The following is a 27,530-nucleotide window of genomic DNA, read 5'->3' on the forward strand; positions in this document are numbered from 1 at the left end:
TTGAAGCCATGCTGCGGATACGTGCTCGTCGTAGAGTTCGTGCTATGCGGGGGCTTGGTGTTGGGGTTCTTGCTTTGACCCAAGCCCAGTCCATGAACAGGGTTGGGAGGGGTTCATGGACCAAGAATTGGTTGCTCCAGCGTGATTAATTCTCTCATATGCCTTTGCTGCGTGAGATCCAGGAGAATAACCCTGATGATTTCAGGAATCATCATGAATGATTTTCACTGTCTGTTGGCTTTGCTGTCCCCTTATATTATGAAGCAGGACACATGCATGCGGCAAGCCATCACTCCCGAGCAGAGGCTAGTCGCCACGTTGCGGTACTTGGCGACAGGGAGAAGTCTGCAGGACCTCAAGTTCTCTACAGGCATCTCCCCCCAGGCTCTGGGGATCATTATTCCAGAGACCTGTTCTGTCATCATACAGGTTCTGCCGAAGGACTATATCAGGGTAAGTTTTCTCCTTTAACATCACATTCTATGTATTTAATGTATGCTAATGTTTTGTATTTCTTTCATCATTTCCTAATTACCATGATTGTAATATGCTGTGAATGTCCCCTTTTTCCTCATGCATACTGTAAGCTTATAATGCTCCTTTTTTGTCCTTCATTCATATTTACCTTCACTAACCTCCCCAGCATGCTATCATGGGCCCATATACACCTAGCCTAGTCACTTAACAATGTATTTTGTCAGCTCCATAGTAGTGCTTTACCCTAAACATCCCCTAAAATATGTACAAATGTTATTGTTGTCCTTAAATACAGACAGAGTGCAAGAGGCTTTTTTTTGACTCCCAAACTCATTTAGAACCCCCCCTAAACTTTTTCCAATGGGCCATCAGAGGGGGTGAAGAATCTGATAAGTGTACCTTATCTTTTTGTCTTTAAATACTCCTTAAAATAAATGTTATACTGATGTTGGCCAAGAATGTTTGTGTCTAATCTGCTCGCAATGTTATGTGTAATTTGTTTTTTTTTTAGTTTGACTCCACAGTTTCCTTCAATGCCACAGGAATGGCAGACTGTGGCATCCCAGTTTGCCGAGCGTTGGGATTTTCCCAACTGTGGAGGGGCAATCGATGGGAAACATGTCCACATCGTCCCACCACCCCATTCGGGGTCATACTGTTTTAATTATAAGGGTTTCAATAGTAGTGTGTTGATGGCGGTGGTCTTGGCGACCTACGAGTTTCTCTATGTGGACGTGGACAAGAATGGCCAGATGTCGAATGGTGGAGTCTTTACCCAGACCGAGTTCTACCAACGTCTCCAGAGTGGTGGCTTGGGATTGCCACCTGCGGGAGAGAATTTCGAAGGACTCCCATTTGTTTTTATAACTGATGAAGCATTTGGTCTGAGTGATCACATGATGAGGCCATTCCCCCAGAGGACCCTCACCCCAGAGAAGAGGGTTTTTAATTTTCGGCTGGCCAGAGCCAGAAGAGTTGCAGGGAATACCTTTGGGGTAATGGCCAACCGGTTCCGCCTATTTCTAACGGCAATAAATATGGCGTACAAACTTAACCACATCGTGTTATCATGCAGCATACTGCACAACTTTTTAAAGCGAAATGCTCCTAATTATGTTGCCTCAGTTGAGCCTGAGGCCAGACTTCATGAAACAACACTGACGGCCCTGGAAGCTGGCTTGCCCCCCCAAAGCGCTCGTGAAGTGCGTCAAAAATATGTTGATTATTTTACGGGTGGGGGGCCATTGCTATGTCAGCAAATTTTTAAATAATTTTAAAATAAAAAAAATTAATATGATAAAATCTTGAATTTGATTTACTGCTTGTGTTTCTTTTATCTGTCTCCTAGGTTCTCCTAGTGCACTTGTAGTGCCAAGTGGTTTTTCCATTATTTAAATAACACCCATTGTCATTGTAAACACCAACTTAATACAAAAACTGGTTTTGAGCATTGAAAGAAGAAGCCACACATTGTTGAGTATAAAACCTTTTACTCCGTGCATATGCACATGTGTGTTGTAAAACCTTTTTTGGTAAAAAAATAATATCTTCGTTTTATACATTTTTACTTTGAAATTTTTTTTTTTTTTTACATAAACAGGCATGTTTCAAAACATAACATACACAACTCAAGAACCACAAAGTTCAACATTGAAAAACTGAAGACAATATCAGACATTATAGTGTTAAAAAATGTGTTGATATTGCCTTCATAAAATGGGGTGATGTCACCCCTGTAAAAGCCAAATTTAGAAGATGCACACAAATTGGGAGTCAAAATGGGGATTTCCCTCCTGATCCAATGGCTAATGTCAAAATGTGCTATCTCCCATCATGGGGGATCAATGGACGTGTTTTGGGGGTGCAACCCCTTCCTCTCACCTACTAGAGTTGCGAGGATGGGGTTGCACTCACAAAACGCGTACATTGATATCCCCTGATGGCAGATAGCACATGTTGACACACTGTGTGCATCTTCCAAATTTGGCTTTTAAACTGTATTAAAACTTTAGTTAAATTTTATTTTAAAAAAAAGTGTAATTTTTTGGATTTATATACTTCCTAGTACATCAATCATGTTCTTCATTCTTTGTTCAATCTCCTTGTTTTTTTCCTTTATGAAGTCTAAATCCCGAATACACCACATTATGTCCTGAATTAGTCTTTGTGCACTGTCAGTGGTGAAATTAGTAGATTGTTCTTCCACAACATGCACATAACCTAAAAGAAAAATATACACCATGTATTATAAATATGCAGGCATACACCTATTAGCTGAATCTGTGGTGTCAGACACTCACCTGTTGTGGTCAGTATTTCAACCATCTCTCCTTCCTCCACATCCTGAGGTTGTGTGCTGAGTTTCCCTTCTTTAGTAGGTGGGGGGTCCCTGGTGTCCTCAGACATCCCAAGTCTTTTCTCCCCTATGAGAATGAAACAAAAGGTATACTTAGCACACCAATGTTTGTGGCCAGAAATATGAATGTGAGACATTGCTTGGAAGTGGGGTACAATTGTCTGTGTGGGCAGAGTTCCAAGCTGAAGACATGATTTACTCCCTTAACAAAGCTGGAATACTTACCTTTTCTGGACAAGTTTCACACATGGAGACACCCCAAGTATCCACTGGAGCACCTGTGTGGAACACCCTAAAAAGTTTGTTCTTATGTCCCACACTAGTGCTCCTGAGTCCAGATGTGTAAACAGCTGCTGAATGTCCTCTCCTTACATTACACTGAATCAAGTTTGCATTTCTTTTTAGTTACAAACACATCTAGACAACAATGTCCTAAACTTCTTTTAATACAAATTAGCATGACCAACTGTAGTTAACCCTGTATCTGCCAAAAACATTGTATTTAGTTGGCGAACGAACAATGTTTACTGCAACGATTACTGTTCCCACAAGCCTGAAAGTAGCCATTTGAAACTGTACAACAGTTAAGAAAAGCACATGGAGCAGCATGCAAGTAATAATAATAATCGGAACACACGACAACTACTTAATTTTTAGAAGCACTTTCTTGATTCTTTTGTACTGATCCTGCTCCCTCAATTTCAGGTCTGACCAGCGTTTCCTCAATTGCTCCTTGGATCGTCGTACCCCAAAATTCCTGTGCAGACTCTTCACGACTTTAGTCATGATCTTGGCATTTCTCACATTTGGGTTTAGGTACGGTCCATACTTCCCGTCATAGTTGGCCCTCTTCAACATGTCCACCATCTCCACCATCTCTACAAAGGCCATATTTGAGGCCTTAAATCTTCTCTTTTGGGATCGGGACGTTTCAGGGCTGCGGGCTTTCCTCCTCCTCATTACTGCTATTACACACCTGCTGTGTCTCCGCCATGTTCATCTCCCACTGCACCGAAAGAGAAGGGGGGGGAATATTCTAGAAAGAACATCAGGGGCGGCCGACACGGGCAGAGTTTTACACATGCGCAGTGTATATAAAGTTAACACGCGTGTGTCATACCTATGTTCTGTGTGCGAAGGAAGGAGGACCAGAAGCGCCGAACATTATAACAAAGGTAACATTTTAACTTGGGATATCAGTGGCCTATACTGATTCTAGATTGAGGCCTGTATTGTGATAAGATTAAGAGAGTTTAGCCTGATATTAGTGTTTTTGTCTTGTGTTTTGTCTTGCAGCAAATATGAAACAATTCAAAGACCCTGAATTCATGGGCCAGTTCATAGACAGATACAGGGATATGAGAAATTAGTGGTAGGTTAAAAACCCCTTATATCGCAATAAACCAGCTAGAAAGGCATCGCTGGAGAAACTGCTGCAATTTGTGAAGACGCAGGTCCCCGACACTGACATCGAGTTTGTGGAGAAGAAAATTGGTAGCTCGAGAAACACGTATAGGAAGGAGCTTAATAAGGTCCAGGCTTCCATGAGATCAGGAGCAGCAGCAGAGGATGTGTATGTACCCAGTCTGTGGTACTACAACAGGATGCGGTTTCTGGAAAACCAGATAAAAGCCAGGGAATCACTTTCTACACTTCCATCCACCCTTCCCTCAACCCCAGCTGAGGCTTCCGAGGACCAACCTGGGCCTTCCATCCTGGAAGAAGTGGAGGAGCCCAGCTGGAGCCAGGTATAGTATTTTTTAACATATTTCTTGTCCGAAAATTATTGTTGTTAACTAGATGTTATTATTGATAACAAATCAATGATTTAACAAAAAGTGTTTTACATATCAATAGACAGTAGGGGGCAAAAATGATTGTGACAAGAATGAAAAATGCTGGGCTCAGAATGATAGTCTTTTCTATTTGTTAACATTCAATTTACAACAGTCATGAGTTGAAAATTGTGTGTGATTGATGAACCAAAAACTAAAACTATGTCCCTTTTTCGTACACAGAAAGACCTCAGCCAGGACGAGGCTCTGGAATGTGGCACACAGCAGGAGGCGGGGGGTAAGTGTCAGCCAGGAGGTGGCGGGACCCTGTAGCCTCACCCAATCCCAGGTGCCTCCCCTCTGCCTTACAACAAAAAGGGCCAGGAAGGGGAGTAACGTGGAGGAGGCAGCACTGGGCCTCATTAAGGAGGCTAATGCGGCCCCGAAAACACCCCCTGATGCTGAAGAGGCCTATGGCTGCTATGTAGCTGCAAAATTGCAGCAAATGGAGGAGGGAATCTAATTTTTCATGCCCTTCCGAAGGGGTTGAGGGGCCAAATTAGTGAGAACATGCACTTATGTGCGCTCGCCCATCCTCCTCCTCCTCCTGCCACAAGTCCACCTCCAGAGCCACAGCCTCCAAGGAAGGCTGCAGGGAAGCATGGGGGGAAGACTGCAGGGAAGACAAGAAAGTAATGGCCTGGGTTCAGTCTGGTCTGACAGAAGACGCAGGCTGTTGTAGTACCCCAGCCTGGGGACATATATGTCATCTGCTGCTGTTCCTGATCTCTGGGAGTCCTGGACCAGATTGTGCTTCCTTAAATATGGACTTCTCAGGCTACCAATTTTAATTTACAAAGAGTTGATGTGTGCCCTGGGGGCCAAAGGCTTCGCAAATTCAAGCAGTTTCTCCAGCGTTGCCTTTCTCTTTATTTTATTATGAGCCAGAATAAATGGAGATTTTTTATATGAAAATACTTGCCTATGTGTTTTTCTTCAAAAGGGACAGTTTGTTTGTGAGTAGGCAGGTACATTTCAAAAATACAATGTCAAATTAACAAGGGACAGCAACACAAACCAACCTCCTTGAACTTAAAAATACAAATACAAGATAATAATGTTGTTGTGGAAACTTGACACACCAAAAAAAAAATTATGGAGATCACTAGAAACTAATGTAAAAATAATCCAAAAAAGAGGAGATCTTGATTAAAAATAAAAAAGATGACTCTAAAAAATAATTCTAAACATTATGGAGATCTGGCTTTAAAAACAAAAAAGATTCATGAGATCACGAGAAATAATAAAGAAATCAGGTTGTCATAACTCTGTGTGAATATCAGCAGCAAAACAACTTCATTATTCTAGCATTATAAAGAACAAAAGAATGCGCTGCATTAAAAGATCCAATAATTTGCAGCGTGACGAATGTGCTATCTCCATTACGAACGCTAGTTTTACCAGACCGAGCGCTTCCGTCTTGCACTTGATTCTGAGCATGCGTGATTTTCTGCGCCTCGGAATTGCATACAGATGGTCGCATTTTCGGATAGGAACTTTTTCCGAACGAAAAATAGAGAACCTGCTCTCAATCTTTTGCTGGCTGGAATTCCGCCAGCAAAAGTCCGATGGAGCATACACACGGTCGCATTTTCCGACCAAAACCTCTCATCGGAGTTTTGCTGGCAGCATTTCTGATCGTGTGTATGGGTCATACGCCTCTGAAGAAGGATATTTTTGTCCGAAACATGTCAGGCGTCATTTTCGGAATTTGATCTGTGCTAGCCCAGAATGCTTGTCAAGGGCAGCTAAGTTTCATGTCTACTATGTTTTTAATGTTTCTTGAATATTTTTTTAAAACCTGTATGTCATTTGTATTATTTACTACATTGTGATTAATAAATATCTACATTTTTACTACACATTTGGTCTGTCATTTAAAATCCCGAGGGGTTATATCGTGCCTTGTGCACCAGGTTCTTTTTCTGTTTATACAGTGGATTGGACCAACCAAATGAATTTGCATGGATTGCCAATCCCTATTATATTACCACAATAGGGATAAAACGTTTCCACGTAAGGGAATTTAATAAGACATTCGGCCCTTCACTAAAATTAGAAGAAAAGAAGTTTAACCTTAAACTGCGTATAGGGTTCTTTACTGTAAGAGCAGTAAGGATGTGGAATTCTTTTCCACAGGTAGTGGTTTCAGCAGGGAGCATTGATAATTTAAAAAAACTATTAGATAAGCACCTGAACTACCACAACATACAGGAATATACAATATAATACTGACATAAAATCACACACATAGAGTGGACATGACGAACTTGTGTCTTTTTTCAACCTCGCCTACTATGTAACTATGTAACAAGCTTAAACCTTGAGCACTTATAAAATGACTCCTGGAAGTAGGAAATGGTAGGAGGTGACCAAGTCACTGTAGGTGGCAACAAGGATGGTGAAACAAGATGTAGCTTGTGACACAGAGGAGTGGCAGGAAGGCGCTACCTCACACTCAATACCAGGAGCGTGAGGTTTGTGCCCTTGACACTCCACCTGGTGCCATGGCTCTGGACCTAGAAAGCACTTTGTAGCTAACACCAGGCAAGCTCTGCAATGGTCCAGTGCAGCAGGATTCAGTTATGGCCTCCAAAGTTACTGTTGAGGATACAGCAAACTGGATAGCTGCACAAAGCAGGTAACTCAAGCAGTGTAGATGAAGTCTTGATTGAAGAAAAAAAGAAGAATGGCTAGTAAAAACTTTTCTCAGTAGAGAAAAGTTGTCCATCCTCTTATTAAAAGGCTGAGGCATGCTGGAAGTGGGAGGGGTTATACCAGGCTGGTCCCTTTTTTTTTTTTTGACAGTATACAGATCCTCCTGTAGGCAACAATATAAACTAGGTCTGAATCCTGTGTCCCTCAATGAATGAGATGGAAAGACTTCTTATATTTCTTGACTCCTTTTGATGTAATATTCCAACCAGACTCCATAGTTTACCCAACTGCCAAAGCTATTACAGACCAAAATGATCGTGTGGATCTCTATAATGTAGATTAAACTAAGACTTGGGACCTCTAACTGAGAGAATAATGACTACTTTTGTAATTAATTTTTATGAGGTACAGTAGCAGAGACAAAAACTACAGTGGAGCAATCTTCTCCCTTGGGTTTCTGAGACTTGTAAAGCCAGCAGGTGATTCAATTCATTGCTGTTTACCCAAAATTAGAATAGTTCTGGAGCTGGCTTTTTAAGTCTTAATAAAACTTATAAATGACATGTGTTTTTCATAGCCAAGCTGTAATGGTGATCTGCTTTAGGTTTAGTAAATTGCACTTGTTTTTATGGGTGTTTTCTTGGTATTCTGTGCAAGTCTTGTCTGTACTGTAACCCAGAGTTTGGCCATTGGCTGCTGTACACGTCTTGGATGTTTTTAGAAGTTCATCCTTCTCTGTGGTTTATGTGGATATAATCTATTCCAGGACTGTTAACGACACCTTTTTTTGTGTTTCTAGGATGAAAAGCTAGTTTCCAAGAAAGCTGTCTGAGTCTGCTGGGCTGTGGTAAATGGATGTCTGTGTAGAGTTGTCTGTGGTAGTTTACAGTGTATTTACACATGGTTGTGGTTGATAACAGCATACATGTTATAAAGCTACTCTTACAGTAAAACTTATTAGACATGCATTTTGGGGAATAAATGACCTTATTTTAAGAGAATAAACAAAACATGATATGTCTAGAAAGGGTGCTTAGTGATTTCCAGGTTTAACATAGACACAAATTACCAGCCATATGCTGGTTCTTTTTATTGATGGATTCATAGAATGTATCTAAATGCCAAACTTTTTTTTTTTGTTTGCAATATACCAGAGAAGTGATAAAAGCAGGCTTTTAGGGCTGTCTGTGTCCTCACTAGGGAGATACACCATCTCTATTGGTCCAGAGGACTACTGAGACACCAGGACTAAAAAACAACACACATTCGTAACTGGCTATGCAAAACTTGGGAAAAAAATACACTTAGATATGGCACCTGGTAGGAGTTGAAAAAGAGGAAAAAGTCCCCAACCTTTTTCAAAAATTCACATGTAATTTATTTATGTTCCCAGACCCGCTACAGTATGAACTACCTTTATGAGGCAGTGGCGGGTTAACCAGCCAGGAGGGGTTTTTGATTCAGGTTTTTGATTCAGATTTTGGTTCAGGCAGACCAGATTGGAGTCTGCTGGATGGGAAGCAGACAGGTGAGACCTTTCTAAAAAAAGCTCTGAAACTCTATGGGAAGTGTGACTGTCTGAAGAGTCGTCTGTGGCTTGTTCCACCCTCCTGGCTAGAGATCCTTGTGTGGTGAACTCAAAGCATATCCAAACCCAAAAACAAGAAATGAATGCAGTTTGCTGGATCCTTAGATGAGGTGACTGCATTTGTTTTCTGTCTTCAGGTTTGTTTTCTTTTATTTTCACCTGGTGATCCGGTCAGTAATAATTCCTGTCCTAGGGTGGCCCCTAGGAGGAGCAACAGAGACACTCTTGTACAGCGGGACTGTCTGGAAAAGGTAGTGTTAGATGAACTGGTAGAATTAGATAGATTTTACATAAGTGATTAACAAATTAAAGCTCAACTCCATCACCCGTCAGTGTTAAATGTTTTTTCTTAACCTTCAAACTTCCCTTTTTGCTGGACCGCCTGGTGTGTTAAAGGAGGTTGAAAAATAACAGCAGGGTCACCAGGTAAAAACAATTAGTTACAGGGGGGATGAATAAAAACCCAGATCACAAATGTCATTTTTGATTATGGCTTTAGTACCATTGTAAAGTGGAACTAAGCCTAGGTTCACACTGCTGCAGGATTGAAATTGTGTGAGTTCAGCTGAACTCGCACAATTTCATATCCGCATGTCAGTCCAACTTCGGGGGCGATTTCAGAGACATCTGTGCGGGTTCCTGCACAGATATCTATTGAAATCGTGCCCGAAGTCACCAAAAATAGTACAGAAACTACTTTTGGGAATCCGTGCAGCAACACAAAGTCGGCGTCGCACTGATTCGGACGGTGCCATTGCCAGCAAATTGCATGCCAAATCGCTCCAATGTGAACCTAGGCTTAATCGTCCAATGCTCACCCTCCAATTATGTAATGTCTATGATCTCGCTTGCCAGTGTCTACCGTCTATCCTGGCTTCAGGATGTTTGGCCATCTTGATTGTTCAGGATCACCTGCCTCCCATAAATGCACAGCTCAGTGTACATTCTACAGCATCTTGCAAGTAGGAAGGTAAGAAGCCCTTATTGCAGAAAAGACATACAGTGGGAAATTTACTAAAACTGGAGCACTCAGAATCTGGTGCAGCTGTGCATGGTAGCCAATTTTAATAAATCTACCCCAGTCTGTCTCTGAATTGCCACATAAACAGGACTGTATCTGAGTGCAAGCAGTACAGGTAAGTGAACCCAGCAAGAAGCTTATAATGGTGATTGGACTGCGACACAAAATGGTTGTGCCCAATTTAAATAAGAAGGTGTGGTTAATGTTTGAAGAGTATGGTTTTAGGACTAAAAGATAAATACATGCCTTAGCAGTCAGGCCCCAGCCTTCTTGCCCTCATCTCATTAACATCTCTGCACCCTCATCACCCTACAGATAACCTCACTGGGTTGTTTGCCAAATTAATTGTACACTTGCCTCCTCAGCTAGACATTAAAGCCCAATTGAGGTTAAAATCAGCCAATCAGTGAATCAAAGTAAAAGGTTTTCAATGACTTTTTGTTTGTTTTTTCTCTAAGCAGTCACAGCCTATAAAAAGCCTTTCTCCAGCTGCAGATAAGTATCTTCCAACCTAGGGGGAAGCAGTGGCCTCATTGCAGAAGTTCAACACACCCTCTACTGGGCCAGACCTAAAGTTCTGTAATCAACTAAGCTGATGCTCCCTGCTGATTAGAGTGTTCCATCTCTGACTCAGCAGTAGGGATGAGCTAAACACCCCCCGGTTCGGTTTGCGGCAGAACATGCAAACAGACCAAAAATTTGTGTGAACACGCGAACCCCGTTAAAGTCTATGGGACGCGAACGTGAAAAATTAAAAGTGTTAACTTTAACCGCTTGCCGACCGCCTCACGCAGATATACTGCGGCAAAAGAGCTCCTACAGGCAAAACCACGTACCTGTATGTTGCCCTCTAAGAGGTGGCCAGCGGGCACGCCCGCGGCAAGCTCCATGAGTCGGGTTGCAGATCCCGTGGACTCGATTGCCGCGGGGATACCCGCGATCGCCTCACAGGGAGGAAGAACGGGGAGATGCTGATGTAAATAGCATCTCCCCGTTCTGCCTAGTGACAGTGTCACTCGATCTCTGCTCCCTGTCATCGGAGCAGAGATCAGTGACATCACACACACAGCCCATCCCCCTGACAGTTAGAAACACGCCCCTAGGACACACTTAACCCCTACACTGCCACGTAGTGGTCAACTCCTTCACTGCCAGTGTCATTAACACAGGAATCAGTGCATTTTTATAGCACTGATTGCTGTATAAATGACAATGGTCCCAAAAATGTGTCAAAAATGTCCGATGTGTCCGCCATAATGTCGCAGTCATGATAAAAATCGCTGATCACCGCCATTTAAAAAAAAATTATTAATAAAAATGCCATAAAACTATCCCCTATTTTGTAAACGCTATAACTTTTGCGCAAACCGATCAATAATCGCTTATTGCGATTTTTTTAACCAAAAATATGTAGAAGAATCGGCCTAAACTGAGGAAAAAAATTGTTTTGTTATATATTTTTGGGGGATATTTATTATAGCAAAAAGTAAAAAATAATGCGTTTTTTTTCAAAATTGTCGCTCTACTTTTGTTTATAGCGCAAACACTAAAAACCGCAGAGGCGATCAAATACCACCAAAAGAAAGCTCTATTTGTGGGAAAAAAAGGACGCCAATTTTGTTTGGGAGCCACGTCGCACAACCGCGCAGTTGTCAGTTAGAGCGACGCAGTGCCGAATCACAAAAAGTGCTTTGGTCAGGAAGGGGGTAAATTCTTCCGGGGCTGAAGTGGTTAAAGGCTAATATGCAAGTTATTGTCATAAAAAGTGTTTGGGGACCCGCGTCCTGCCCCAGGGGACATGTTTCAATGCAAAAAAAGTTTTAAAAATGTCTGTTTTTTTTGGGAGCAGTGATTTTATTAATGCTTAAAGTGAAACAATAAAAGTGTAATATTCCTTTAAATATCGCACCTGGGGGGTGTCTATAGTATGCCTGTAAAGTGGCGCATTTTTCCCGTGTTTAGAACAGTCCCTGCACAAAATGACATTTCTAAAGGAAAAAAAGTCATTTAAAACTGCTTGCGGCTGTAATGTAATGTTGCCCCCCCTGCAGACCATTGCCAGGCCCTTTGGGTCTGGTATGGATAGTAAGGTGAACTCCGTACCCAATTTTAAAGAAAAAGGCGTGGGGCCCCCAGGCCCTATATATCTGAACAGCATATACAGGCGGTCCCCGGGTTACAAACAAGATAGGGACTGTAGGTTGGTTCTTAAGCTGAATCTGTTTGTAATTTGGAACAGGTACATTTTGTAAGTGTAGCATTTGTTTTGCTGTCTGTGCCCCTGTTCAGAAGATTTCACCTCACTTTCTGTCCCAATGACAATTGGATTTTGAAAATTTTGGGTTATTAGGGAAACAAGGATTGGTGATAAAGCATCAGTAGGGAGACACCTTTTTCCCATATTAACTCTTACAGGAGAGAATTTCCCTTCCTAGGGGTAGATTTCCTCTCACTTCCTGTTGTCTCCCTCCGTTTGTAAGTAGAAGTCGTTTGTAAATCGGATGTTTGAAAATAGGGGACCGCCTGTATATATTATACGGCCTGCCCTATACACTCTGCAGAAAATTGGGCCTTAGGTGTTGGTGGTACCAGAACACTGTAAGCCCTCACAGTTACTCTTGGTGGGCGCTGGAACGGGCCCTGCTGTGAAATATATCAAGAATTGTAATTACATGCCTCTGTTGAACAGGGTCAGAAAAATTGGGCCTTTGGTGGTGGTGTGATGGTGTTGCCACAACACTATAAGCCCTCACAGTTACTCTTGGTGGGTGCAGGAATGGGCCCTGCTGTGAAATATTAGATCAAAAATTGTAATTACACACCCCTGTAAAACAGGGGCAGAAAAATTGGGCCTTAGGCAGTGGTGGTGGTGCCACAACACTGCAACCCCACACAGATACTCTTGTTGAGCACAGGAACGAGCCCTGCTGTTAAATATTTGATCAAAAATTGTAATTACACGCCCCTGTTAAACAGGGGCAGAAAAATTGGGCCTTAGTTAGTGGTGGTGGTGCCCTGAAGCGAAAATATTCTTAGAAGCTATCATCATGAAAATTGAGAAGGAATAGGATAGTCACTCAGCATAATAGGATAGTCACTCAGCATATGCAGTCTTCAAGGGATCCCACATCCATAGAAAAATCATTCGGTTACATCAGCATCAGGTGCTTGGTAGCTGGTGATCCAAGACTGATTCATTTTTATGAATGTGAGCCGATCAACAGAGTCTGTGGAAAGGGGCACTCTGTGATTGGTTACAAAGCCTCCAGCAGCACTGAATGTGCGTTCAGAAAGAACACTGGATGCAGGATAGGCCAGTAGCTCAATTGCATATTGAGCAAGCTCTGGCCAGTGGTCCATCCTCAAGACCCAGTAACCCAGTGGATGTTCTGGTGGAAAGGTCTCCAAGTCTGATCTTGCCCCTAGATATTCCTGCACCATGTAATTCAGACGCTAGCGATGGTTGCTGGAACCGATCAGACGTGTGCGCGGAGGACCGAAGAATTGCCTGAAGGCATCAGTCATCTGGCCACCTTCTCCACCGCTCTTTCTGTGACTGAACAAAGCCTCAGCAACACGTTGTCCAGCACCAGGAAATTGTAACCTCCCAGGCTCTGGAAATGCATTGCACAAACCTTTCTGCAAGGCCTCCCGAAGATTTTTCATCTTCTGTTCCCACTGCGAAGGCTGGATAAGTTCTGCAACCTTATCCTTGTAACGTGGATCAAGAAGGGTTGCCAGCCAGTAATGATCCCTCTCCTTGATACCATGAATCCTAGGGTCCTTTCACAGGCTTTGCAGGATCAGGGAAGCCATGCAAGGTAGGTTTGCAGAGGCATTCAATCCTGAGTCCTCTGGGTCACTAAGGATCACATGATCCTCAACCACCTCCTCCCAGCCACGTACAACTCCATGGGTTTCTGGGGACTGAAAATGATCCCTTGAAGACTGCTGCTGATGCTGAGTGTTATCCTCCACCTTCTTGCTGACACAATCCTCCTCCTCCTCCTCTTCTTCCTGTGTGATCGGCGGGCCTGCAGGAATACTAGTATCTGGATAAAGGGGGCCTTGAGAGGTAAGGAAGTCCTCCTCTTCCTCCCGCTGTTCTGCCTCAAGTGCCCTGTCCAATATTCCACGAAGCGTGTGCTCCAACAGGATGACAAGTGGGACAGTATCACTGATGCATGCACTGTCACTGCTCACCATCCTCGTGGCCTCCTCAAATGGTGACAGGACAGTGCATACATTCTTGATCATTAGCCACTGGCGTGGCGAAAAAAGCCAAGCTCCCCTGACCCTGTCCTGGTGCCATACTCACACAGGTACTCATTGATGGCCCTCTGCTGCATGTGCAGCCGCTGCAGCATTGCTAATGTTGAGTTCTACCTGGTGGGCATGTCACAAATGAGGCGGTTCTTGGGCAGGTTGCATTCTCTTTGAATGTCAGCCAGCCAAGCACTGGCATTATATGACCGGCAGAAATGACCACAGACTTTCCTGGCCTGCCTCAGGAGATCCTGTAAGCTCGGGTACCTGCTCAAGAACCACTGAACCACCAAATTCAGGACGTGAGTCAAACAGGGAACATGGGTCAAGTGTCCCTGTCAGAGGGTGGAGAGGAGGTTGGTGCCATTGTCGCATACAACCATTCCTGGCTGAAGCTGGCGTGGCGTCAACCACCTCTGAGCTTGTCCCTGCAGAGCTGACAGAATCTTTGCCCCAGTGTGGCTCCTGTCCCCTAAGCAGACCAACTCAAGCACCGCATGGCATCTTTTTGCCTGAGTGCTTGCGTAGCCCTTTGAACGCCTACGGAGCACCACTGGTTCAGAAGAGAAATTTGCAGAGGAAGAGGCCATAGAGGAAGAAGAAGAGGAGGGCGTGGAGGAAAGAGCTGTGGCAGACTCACCACTAGCATTTTGGAGGCGTGGTGGTGGAACAAGCTCCAACAATACTGAACCCTGTCTTGCATCCTTCCCAGCTGCCAGCAGAGTTAACTAGTGCGCCGTGAAAGAAAGGTAACATCCCTGTCCATACCTGCTGAACCATTAGTTAGCAGTAATATGCACCTTACTGATGACCGCCCTGTCCAACGAGGTCAAAACATTGCCTTTCACATGCTTCTATACAGCCGGAATGGCCTTCCGTGAAAAGAAATGGCGTTTGGGAACCTGCCACTGAGGTACCACACATTCCACAAATTCACGAAAAGGGGGAAGAGTCTACCAGCTGAAAAGGCAGCAGTTGCAGTGCTAGCAATTTGGCCAAGCTAGCATTCAGGTGCTGAGCATGTCGATGGCTGGGACCGAATTTCTTTTGACGGTTTAGCAACTGGGGTAGGGAAATTTGCCTGCTAAAATCAGATGGAGGTGTACTGATAGCAGATTGGCTGCAAGTACTTGGGACACCTATTGCTATACCTTCATTCCTCTCAGTGCAGGTTTCTGAGAGGACTGGAGGTATAGTGGGGTTGGAGAACCCAGCTCATGAGGAGCAAGGAAAGGTCCGCCTTGTTCTTTGATGTGGGTCTTTTAAGTGCTGTTGCCAACAGATTGCATGGGAGGTCGTCATATGTCTGGTCAAGCATGTGGTGCCCAAGCGGCTGCTGTTTTGGCCACGCTTGATACGCTTCAGACATACTGTATGTTGCAAACAGCAACAGTGAGATCTGCTGCACACGTGTCAAAAAAGACCCACACCAAAGAACTTTTCAAAATATGTGGGTAGTCAGCAGTGCCCTGCACCTGCTTAGCTCTGCAGTGTGATGCAATAGGGTGGCAGCCCTTAAGCTGCCCCCTGGAAGGCATCCTACCTCATTGGAGATGTGCCTCCTCCTCCTCTCTTCTATCAGGTACCCAAGTTGAGTCAGTGACCTCATCATCCCCTCCCTCCTCGTCACTGAAGCAAACTTGGCAGTATGCTGCCAGTTTCTTGACCTTCTTGGGCACCCTCTAGGCTGACGTTACTCCCTTCCTCAACCTGGGTACCATCATCGGAGCCTTCAAATTGCTGCGCATCCTCCTGCAGCATGTACCCGACACTGTAGTCGAATAGTTCGGGGGACTCCTCTGTGCACGATGGTGGGGCTAGGGAAGCAGTGACTGTTGACATGGATAGACGGAATAGGCCGCTTTGGCAGCTGCATTGGCAGGCAAAAATCTCTGAGCCTGGGTGACAGAGGATGAAGAGGATGAGGACAGCTTTGTTATCCATTTCATCAACTCTTCTGCATGTTGTGGCTCAATAACACGGCCAGCTGCAGGAAAAAAGGACAAGCGCGCTCCACGGCCACGTGCTGAGCATTCACCGTGTCCACGACCAGCACTGTCTACTGTAGACACAAAGCCTGCTTGCCCTCTTTTAGTGGCCTGTGAGCGTCTGCCTCTCCTTGGTGGCCTTCCGGACATGCTGTAAATTTTGTTTAGCAAAAAAGAACTACACTTTATTGTGTACTGTGTACACCACTAGGAAAGTAGTAGCAACTGCACTAGGGGTGCACGGTACTGTGTACACCAACAGAAGTGTAATAACAACTATGGGTGCACTGTATGTATTGTGTACACCACCAGAAAAGTAGTAGCACTAGCAACTGCACTAGGGGTGCACGGAACTGTGTACACCAACAGAAGTTTAATAACAACTATGGGTGCACTGTATGTATTGTGTACACCACCAGGAAAGTAGTAGAAACTGCACTAGGGGTGCACGGTACTGTGTACACCAACAGAAGTATAATAACAACTATGGGTACACTGTATGTATTGTGTACACCACCAGGAAAGTAGTAGCAACTGCACCAGGGGTGCACGGTACTGTGTACACCAACAGAAGTTTAATAACAACTGTGGGTGCACTGTATGTATTGTGTACACCACCAGAAAAGTAGTAGCAACTGCACTAGGGGTGCACGTTACTGTGTACACCAACAGAAGTGTAATAACAACTATGGGTGCACTGTATGTATTGTGTACACCACCAGGAAAGTAGTAGCAACTGTACTATGGGTGCACGGTACTGTGTAAACCAACAGAAGTGCAATAACAACTATGGGTGTACTGTATTGTCCACCAGAAAAGTATGAGCAACTGCACTATGGGTGCACAGCACTGTATACTGTGTACACCGCCTGAAGTATATTAGAAACAGTACACCAGGAAGGGCCTGCAGTCAGATATAGCTAAACTGGATACAGTGGATATATATTTATAAATATGAGAATTGTATATATATATATATATATATATATATATATATATATATATATATTAAATACACTGCAGCTGAGCTAACTGAATAACCTGCCTGCCAGAAGTAGAAATAGTATGCCAGGAATGGCCTGCAGCGAGATAGCTGAACTGTATGCAGTGAATATATACATATGGGACTGTCTGTATATATATATTAAATACACTGCAGCTAACTGAATAATCTGCCTGCCTGCTCAATCTAAATGGCACTCTCTTTCCGTCCACGCCAACTACACACTACACAAGGCCAACGTGGCGGCAAGCCTTATATAGTGTGGGGCGTGGACTTAGTCCCCCTGAGCCATGATTGGCAAATAGCACCCTGCCTTTGGCTAATTATGGCTCTCTTAGCTGAGGGCGCTGTGATTGGCCAAAGCATGCAGGTCATGGTGCATACTCTGGCCAATCATCATAAAGCAATGCACTGCGCTCCCGCAGTGCATTATGAGCCATTACACACTCAAATTTGGTGCAAACGGCCCATAATGTTCGGTTTTCGACGAACGGCGAACAACCAATGTTCAACTCGAACAGAAAGCTCATCCCTACTTAGCAGCAGGTATGTCGGACCTTTGCAAAGAGATCAAGCTTTTCCACAGAGAACAAGAGTCCTACTCTGCAGCTGCTGGCAGGGACACTGACTTTTCTACTCAGGTTGATTTTTATATAAACCAAATTCCAGGAATTTGCAAGAATACTTGTAGTTATCTTAAAACGGTATTAAACCCAAAAGCAAACTTTATTATCCTGTAGCTTACCAGTTCGTACATGTGATGGCTGCATTTGTTTTCTTTGTAGCTGGTGTGTCCCCCCAGCTGCATGCAGGTCCCTGTCACCATGTAGCCAACAGGAGGAGCAAGCTGAGCACTCCTGTGCCTATTCTCCTCCATTCTTGCCCCCCCCCCCCCCCCGTCTGGTGTGGCTGTGCTGTGACAGGGGAGAGGCACAGCTGTGGGCCCTGTGTAATTCCCCGCTTACTTCCGACCTCCCTCTCTCTCCTGGCAAGTGGCCAATCAGAAGAGACTAGAAGGGCATGATGGGACATGTAGATCTGGAACGTCCACAGCCTATCGAAGCTATGGGGCTCCGAACTACAGCTCACATCTAGTCCTGCCTTTGAGGGGAGAAGGAAGTCAGTGCAATGGGGGAGAGAAACTGAAAGGGACCTCCATAAAGAAAGAGAGACTGAGCCACTGAAAAGCCATTAAGCAACCACCATGTGGGGAACCAGACAGTACAGAGCTGTGACCTGAGTGTGGAGAGACGGAGCCCACCAGGATACAGACTCTGCAGTGCTACAGGCTAGGGTAGCCCAAGGTAACGGGACAGACACTCTGGTTGTGGGCACGCTGTCCAGCACGAACCTGTCTCCTTCCTAGTAGCATCATTGGACCATGCTATTAGGAAACGAAGGAACAGATTTGAAAATAAAAGATATAAAAATTTTGTATTTACAGATCCTTCATGTACAACCCCTCCACAGCCAGAAACTACTGTCACACGCTCCCTCTTCCACAGCCAAAATTTACTGTACACCAAACACACTTCCTGTCTAAGAGTGACAAATTAGCTCCTCCATCGATACAGTACAGTAAGTGAGCGTTGTCACTGTAGGACAGGAAACGTGTTAGTGGCAGGATCAACAGGTGAAAAGAAAAGGTCTGAAAAAACCACATGGCATTCACAATATCTAAGGATAGTTAACCTTCATTTTGTTCTTGGTTTGTATACAATTAAGGCTCTTGGGAGACCACCCCAAAATACTGTGTGACAATGGTGCTTCCCAGGTGACTTAACAACCCTGCAGTGTGGGTGATCCCAATCCCCTCTGAATACCAAAGTTCATAGGATTTTCTTTGTTCCATTCCTAATGGCAGCCATACACCCCTGCCTAGGGATACTAGAGATATAATCCAGCCATGCATAAACATAATGAAGGTAGTCATTTTTATATAGCCTTGTGAAGTAAAAAGCTTATGTGTATTTAATCACTTGTCAGTCACAGGGGGGTGTATAAGTCTTTAAATCCTTTCGTTTTTTCTATTTCTTTAACATGTAATTACCTTGCTCTTTGTAATTTTCTTAAATGTTAAGGCAGGGTCTGTCCTTCATGTCATGCCTATTTATGGCCCTCTAGGATACATTTTCTTTAAAGAAAAGTAATGAAGATGCTACCTGTTTATCCCTGGTGATTGATAGGAGTGGATCGCGGCATAGGTTAATATGAATGGCTGAACTAAGACAACATTACAGATCTTTCTGAACTGAATAAACCTCTTTCTGTAAATAGCCAGGAAATACCAACAGTTAACATTAATTAGAACATAATATTTTTTAAGGACTTTTTAGTTAAAGTGTATGTATAGCCACAATTTTTCTTGGTCGAGTAGGGAAGGGTTTGAGGGAATTGTCCCTTCACTTCCTGTCTTGGAGAAGCAAAGGGAAGCCTTTAAAAAAGTAGTATTTAGATTTATATATATAAAACTTTATGGATTGATCACACAAATTATCTGCAACAAAAGTAGAGTCTATGAAAAAATTATCAAAATGGAATGTAATGTTAAAGAGGTTTTACACTTTTTCAACTAATCTAATCTGTTAACAAGGAATCATATACCCTATTTCCAACCCTTTTCTGGTGGGTTGCTGTCTCTATGAAGAAATGTGGCAGCATTTCACTCGTGTAGATGACCCTTTTCCATTGGCAGGAATGGTACTGGTTCTGGATTTATGTATAGCCAAGAAGAGGACAATCCTCTAACAGATTAATATTATTTATGTCTCTACATTGCTACAAGAAAGATTTAGACTTAAAGTAGAACTATAGGCAACATTTTTTTTTTCCATTATGGATAGAGCAAGGGAGGGTAGTAACTCCTGTCAGAATTATTTTCACCATCTGCATCCCATTGCAGAGATTTCCCTTCACTTCCTGCCCCATAGCTAAACAGGAAGTCCCTGCAAATTAACCACTTCAGCCCCAGAAGGATTTACCCCCTTAATGACCAGGCCATTTTTTGCGATACGGCACTGCGTCGCTTTATTTTTGCGATTTTTATTTTTTGCGCTATTAACAAAAAAAGACGGACAATTAAAAAAAAAAAAAAAAAGCAATATTTTTTACTATAATAAATATCCCCCAAAAAATGTTAAAAAACAAATTTCTTTATCAGTTTAGGCCAATATGTATTCTTCTACATGTTTTTTGGTAAAAAAATTGCAATAAGCGTATATTGATTGTTTTGAGCAAAAGTTATAGCGTCTACAAAATAGGGGATAGATTTATGGCATTTTTATTATTTATTTATTTTTTACTAGTAACGGCGGCGATCTGTGATTTTTAGCGGGACTGTGACATTGTGGCAGATAGATCGGACACTTTTGTGGGACCACTGACATTTATACAGCAATCAGTGCTATAAATAGCCACTGATTACTGTATAAATGTCACTGGCAGGGAAGGGGTTAATACTAGGGGCGATCAAGGGGTTAAATGTGTTCCCTAGATATGTTTCTAACTGTGAGGGGATAGGACTGACTAGAGGAGGAGCCAGATCGTTGTTCCTACTTGGTAGGAACAGACGATCTGTTTCTCCTCCCCTGTCAGAACAGGGATTTGAGTGTTTACACACACACACACACACAAATCCAAGTTCTGCCTCTTGTGCCCGCAATCGTGGATGACCAGCGGCGATCGCGCCTGCCAGCCACACGTATCAGCGCCGGGGACACTCTGCGGGCGGGCGCCTGCTATAGCACTTTAAAAAAACTACGTACAATGACCGTGATTTACGCAGCCGAGCCAACCTGCCGCAGTACAACTGCGGCGGCTGGTCGACAAGTAGTTAAGGAAATTCCTTGGGGACCCCCATGTCACCAGAACTAGTGTCCTATTGGAACATTTCCCCTCTATTACTTTTCTGGGGACAACCCAAAATTTGGGGTTTTTCTTTTACTTTTAATGATAATGGTAAATAGGACAAATAGAGAGGTTGAATCTCCTTAACAGGGGCCACAGACAGCAATAAAAACTGATGGGTGTTTTAATCTATCTCTACTCAAACAAAAAAAAAAAAAAAAAAGGTTTTGTCTTTAGTTATACTTTAATGGTTCATCCTTAATTGTTCATCTTCACTGAAAAGTTATTTTATCTCACATTTTTTTTTTTTTGAAAAACACATAAAGAAGAGGGAAAAATTACTCATAGTAATTGCTTTTTATTCCCCAGTTATGCTTGGGTCCGTATACAAGATATGTTTTGACTAATCTGTCCACCAGAATCAGCCACTATGAGGCAACGAAGGCTGAAGCCCAAATCTGTGAGTAGATCATTTCTACTGTCAGTATTTTATATGAATATAACTGTATTTTATATAAAATTAGATGGGTTGAGGTACAATCAATTTGTGGGACCTTTTTTTTCTATTTGCATAATAGTAGGGGAGCAATTTTCAAAGCAAGAAATAGCATTGTTTCAAGGACAAATCAGACTTATGCTATGTATTGAAGGGGGGACCAACCTTAGAGTCAAAGGGCTGTTTCAAATGTTTTCACTACGCAGGACTGAAAATGATGATGTTATCAGTAATAAGAAAGTTAAATAATAACTAGACAAACAAGACAGCTATACCTTCTGGAGGGTTTATTGCATAGTTGCCCAAACAAAGAAGCAAAGTCGGCTATAAAATTCAATAAGATGGCATAAACAAAAGGAAAAAAGTACAATGTGTATTCATAAGGTCCATCCACGCGTTTCTCAGTTTCATAGGCAGCGTACATTCGTATGGGAACAGTCTGGGGGCACATTGATAACAAAGTACATATAAACATGGAGCTTATCACAATACAATGTTGCATAATTGTAGTGTCTAGAATTATATTACAGTACTAAAAATTGAAATCCATGCAGATAAACCTCAAAATATTTCAAAAAACAAAATAGACATAGTGTCAGTCAGCACAAGGCTTCAGAATGGAGACAATAGTGTTTCCTGTATGCCCTCATACATCAGTGTATTTTCCATTGGGGAGGGTTCATTTTAATAGCATGGGTCAGCGTGTTAAAGCAAGTTGTAACCGACAACAACCATTTAAAATGCAGAATTTGTCTTGACCTGCTAAAAATGAAAGTTCATTTCTGATATTGTTTCAATTTGTAACATGAATAACACTTAAGGTGACTGTATTAACATGCATAATAAACATGTAATATACGGTAAGTCTTGGGTCCATTATTGACACTATACTTATAAGTATAGGAATAAAACACAGTATTGCTGTATATGAAAAAAAGATAAAATATAACTTTAATCATTTAACAAATAAAATATCTGATCAGGTGTTATGAGATAACATCATTTAATGGCATCAGTTATACATCGAACCAAACTGAATCTTATTCCCAAAATTAGAATTTCCACATCAAAAGTAAGCATTCAAGGACTTTGATCTTAAGTTAATGAGGCAAAGGGGTCAATACAAAAAGCAGTTACCCAACAGCTAATTAGAATTATTCATTAGTGTGAAACTAGTTGCTATGGATTATGGCACATCACTGCCCCTAATGCCATCTTATTAAAGAGGAGCCTTGGGTCATGAAACCCTTTCACTTCACAACTTCATTGCTCTAATTATATTAAATTAGGGAAAATATGCACAGGAACACCTGCCTAGCACACAAGGTTATCTTCTTGCATTGCTTTACTTCATACGCCTGGGGCTCACCTGCATTTGCAGCAAACAGCAAAGCCCTCCATTTGGTATTAGAACTACTGTATGCAAATGCTGAGCCACTGGCCATTCTGCTTCATTTCCATATTCTTTAGCAGCTATATATTTCTTTGTTTAATTTTTTTTTTGTATTTGCAGATTTGATCACACAGAAGCTATGAATTAATAATACACATTTGCATTTATATGATGCAGCTGTAGCTGGGGCACATGTATATATATTTAAAAAACACAAAGTACATCAGTCATGTACAGTACTCCTACTTAACGCCCAAGTACTCTCTAGCTTGAAGGTATCCTTTCTGATGTTCTCTTTTATGTCACCCCCTTTAAAACTGTATCCTTTGTACATCATCGGTTTGATCCAAAGCAAGCACTTATATGTAGTGTGGTAGGTGCATGTAAACAAAATATAACTCACAGTTTCACATAAAAAATAGAAAATCTTTAAAGTCTATGTAACAGTGGATTTGAGAACTTTTGGTCAACGATACTATGAAAAAGAGGAGAGTGCTTGTAGTTGATTGTTACTCCTATCCTCCTTTCAACAAACACAGCGTTTGCAAACACTGACTTACTTGTAATGCTACATTGCACGCAGTTACCCATGTTAACCAACCATTCATGTTCTTTCAGTAGCTTAGCCTGGTCAGAAGAATAGGGGTAAATTCTCATTAGCTGCTATGAATTACAGCATATAACTGCTCTCCACACAAGTGTTATAACTCAAATGCTGTAAATCAGTGGTCTGCAAACTGTGGCCAGGGGGCTGCCCTTTGCTTGCCTTTATCCGGCCCTTGGGACAGCAATGATGAAGAAATATTCCTGCACTGACACTAATGATGAGGCACTATTCCTCCACTGACACCATCAATGGGACATTATTCTATAATTTTATATTGCATTTTCTACTCCCACGGGCCACAGTCCGGCAACTCTAAGGTCTAAAGGGCAGTAAACTGGGCCTTTGTTTAGAAAGTTTGGAGACCCCTGCTGTAAATAATTAAATGCAAAGTTGTTTGTACATGTCCTAGTACATTACTAATGCATTTATCTGCTACTACTGCCCCATAACCTCCACTGAGCAGTCAACGATCTACAAAAATGCCCTAAGGACTTTTGTTTGAGAGTGCTTCCTTAGCATTACAAAATAAAGTCAAGTGATTGTTGAGTATTTATGTTGACCTTATATAATACCATCACTAAAGATAAAGTAGTGCAATCAGTGGTACATAAGTTGCTATTACTTTTCACCCCTGATTACATTGATGCAGTGTGGCATTTCTTTGGTTGCTGTTTGACTTGTGTGTTGATCAGTTGTAGTCAAGACAGAACCATCTCTCCTGCTTTTGGTGTACAGCAGGAAGCAGACTGGACTGCATTTAAAGCTGAGACAAGCATACTGTAAATGATCTCAGACTTATTTTCAGACATCTCATATTGCACGACTATAAATGCTTCAGCTCCCGCGTAATTCATCGGTATAGACCTCAGTAACTTTCCTATCAATTTCAACCTCCTAAATCTATACTGCTTAAACTACATGCAGCATGCTGTAAAAACTCTACATCCTGGCAGGAATCAAATAAAGAAACAAACGATAAGTTAGAAAATGAAGTAGCAAAAATTGAATACAAAAGGCTTATAACAACTATGGCCATGTCAACCTAGATGACCAGGATTTATTTTACTAAGCCAACATAGTATTTCCTCTGCTAGTTTATGACTTGCACCCCACCTTCCAAAAACAACCGTTTAAACGATTCCATAATCTTAATACTAAATCTAGCTGCTGGTTTGTATTAAGAAAACACCTCTGCAATATACGTGATATCGAGTTAATCACCTTCAAAATTACCACTAGTATAATTTGAAACACTGCTTTAGTTCTAACAATACATCAATACATGGTAAGTAACTGAAATACATTTTTCAGTTTTAACTATACTACCTGCTTGAACTATGTTACTTCCTGTACAAATTGCATTGATGTAGGAAATAAAGTGTTCATGTGGCCCGCCCAATACCTGTTAAAGCTCCAAGAAAAGAAATCCTTGGATTAGTGTTTTTATTTTAATTTGCTTCCCAGGACCAACCCCATGCCTTCTATACATCTCTCAAATCTTGCAGATCGACATATGATTGTTGAGGAACATACAGCATCGCAGGTCAGCAACACTGTGTGTTACACAGTGCCTAAAAATATACCATTGCTTGATTATATATCCTACCGTTCTAACTAAGAACCTAGTATTTATTAGCATTTATGGACTGTCAACAAATATCAGGTTTTAGTGTATGTGATAAAATGAGTGAGGCGAGACCTACAGTGAAGAAAGACATCTTTCTTGGCCTAATAAACATTAAAAAAAAGATTGGAGTTCATACCTAATTTCCGAGTTGTGTAAACTTATATTTTTCCTAGCCAATAAAATAATTGCTTTCTTTGTGTTTGTGGTAAAGCACTACTACTAGATATTTTTTAGGGCCTTCCTTTGTGTTGCTCATAAAATAATGCAAATCAAGTTATAATTTTATTACAATAAGGAAGATCACTGTACAGAAAAAAAAGTATACCAATAAATGTCAATAGTAGTTACTATTGTTCTATCTTTGTATCATCCAGCACCCATATCACTATAACCTTCTCCAGGTCCTCCAGATTCTAGCCATTGCACTTCTAGGATTTGTATTATTCTTCATCTGCCCAAAGGGAAACAGAAGGCTTATCCTGCCACATAAACAGGCAAACTGCAAGACCCTACAGAGGGATGAAAGTCCATATACCCAAAGTAAGTGCAAAGAATAATCTCTTGTGGATTAAAAAAGTTACACCAAGAGATTTAGATCAATAATGCCTTTAAAAAAAGTCTGTTTACTCAAAAGAGTTATAAAATAAAGCTTAGTCTTTTGATATAAATATTATATTGCTTCAAAAAATCTTTCATGGATTTTAGGACGTCATCTGCATTTACAAATAAGCTGATTAACTGATGCCTTCAATGCGTATTCAGTCCCACAATTCCAATGTAATATAGGATATACTGTAGACAGACCCTGCACTCCAACAGTGGCTAAAGATTATTATATAACCATTGGAATGACAAGTCAGAAAAGATAGTATATATGTTTTTCTTTACTTTACAAAAATCATAGACAAAAAAAAAAGTTTAAGTGGGTTCCAATATACATCAGATACATACTGATAGTTTACCTTGTAAATACCTCCAATTTTTTGTAACCCACGTATGGCAATATTCAGTTTCTTATTCAAAATCTCCCTTTGATAATGTCAGAGATACCATTATTTTATGTTATAAAAAAAAGACTGAATTTATCAGTTACAGTTAGTTAAAAAAATAGTGCTTAATAAAATAAACAATAACATTGATAATGCATTAAAAAATACCAGTAAAAAAATCACATCATTTAAAAACAAAAAAAAAAAAGTGGTAGTTAGTACCAAACTGGTCAATGTTACAATATTGTAGTGTTGAACGATTATTGAACTTTATGCTACTCAGTTGGAAGCATTTTTATATTTTTCCTAAAATCTATACAGTAATATACTGAACATCTCTAGACTTATATAGTATTTGTGCTTATGCAAAATAAAAAGAAAAAAGGGAGAAGAAAGTACAAACAAATAAGAACATTCTAGGTAGCTTGACTTAAAAAAAAAAAAAAAAAAAAAAACTACTCGTTACTCGATTTCCAGCACAAATTTTCTAATATGACAATGATTTCAAAAGCTTATATTAACAAGATAACATGTGTTAGGCTCTAAGGTTATAAATAAGGTGTATACTGCACAGTTGTATTTGATTTTCTGCTTACAATTAAAAGCTAGGGTTCTCAAAGCAACATTTCTACAAAGTCTTTAACAGATCTAACTACAAGAAATGTGACCTGTACATGGTCTCACCTTGGTATACCACAGATCTATACACAATCACCGATCTGGCAAGGTGATACAATATGGAAAAATAAAATATGCATTTTGATAAATGTATATATATATAGGAATTCAGACAATGGTTGGTTTAGCTCTATTAATGCAGATGAGTCAGTATGGCAACACATGAATATAAAATGTTTCTGAGGCTCATCGTACGTTTCCGTATAAGAAATACAATAAAGCTAGGTTACTGGAGACACAACACAAGGCAGTCTGGGAATCAGCAATCTACAGCCAGGTGAGGTAGGTGTCATTTTTGTTTAGCACACACTCCACATCATTTAGACTTGGGATCAAATCTTCAGACTCCAGTGTCCCAAGGTCAACATTTGTACCCGGAAGAGCGTCAAGGAAATCTGGGAAACGTGTTTGGGGGTTCAGATTCAAGGCTGGCTGACCAAGAATTTCACCTGTAGGAAAAAAAACAGACAATGAAATATACAAAGTATTATGGGACAATATTTTAAAGAAGATTACACTGTATCCTGAAGCTGGTCACATATATTACAGTCTGATTGTACAAGCATGTTGGTTCATTTGGACAGTCTGCAGTAACAGATAAATGAAAACTTTCAGTTCACTTGCACAGAGATTGCTCAGTACACCCCGCAATCGGCTTAATTGCAGTTGGAATTCTACAAAACCACAGATTACTGTCATTAG

At 41.5% G+C, this 27,530-nt stretch overlaps 1 protein-coding gene across 1 annotated transcript in view; it reads right to left on the minus strand.

Annotated features, from left to right (window-relative positions):
* Positions 1 to 21,806: 21,806 nt before the first annotated feature.
* WWTR1 (WW domain containing transcription regulator 1) overlaps positions 21,807 to 27,530 on the minus strand; it is a 134,445-nt gene continuing 128,721 nt past the window's right edge. The window contains exon 6 of the mRNA XM_073625922.1: positions 21,807 to 27,277. Coding sequence (XP_073482023.1) covers positions 27,096 to 27,277 — 182 coding nt within the window. The 3' untranslated portion in view covers positions 21,807 to 27,095. The remainder of the gene's footprint in view (positions 27,278 to 27,530) is intronic.

This window comes from Aquarana catesbeiana, linkage group LG04 (genome assembly GCF_042186555.1).
Source record: "Aquarana catesbeiana isolate 2022-GZ linkage group LG04, ASM4218655v1, whole genome shotgun sequence".
In the NCBI taxonomy this organism is placed as follows: domain Eukaryota; kingdom Metazoa; phylum Chordata; class Amphibia; order Anura; family Ranidae; genus Aquarana; species Aquarana catesbeiana.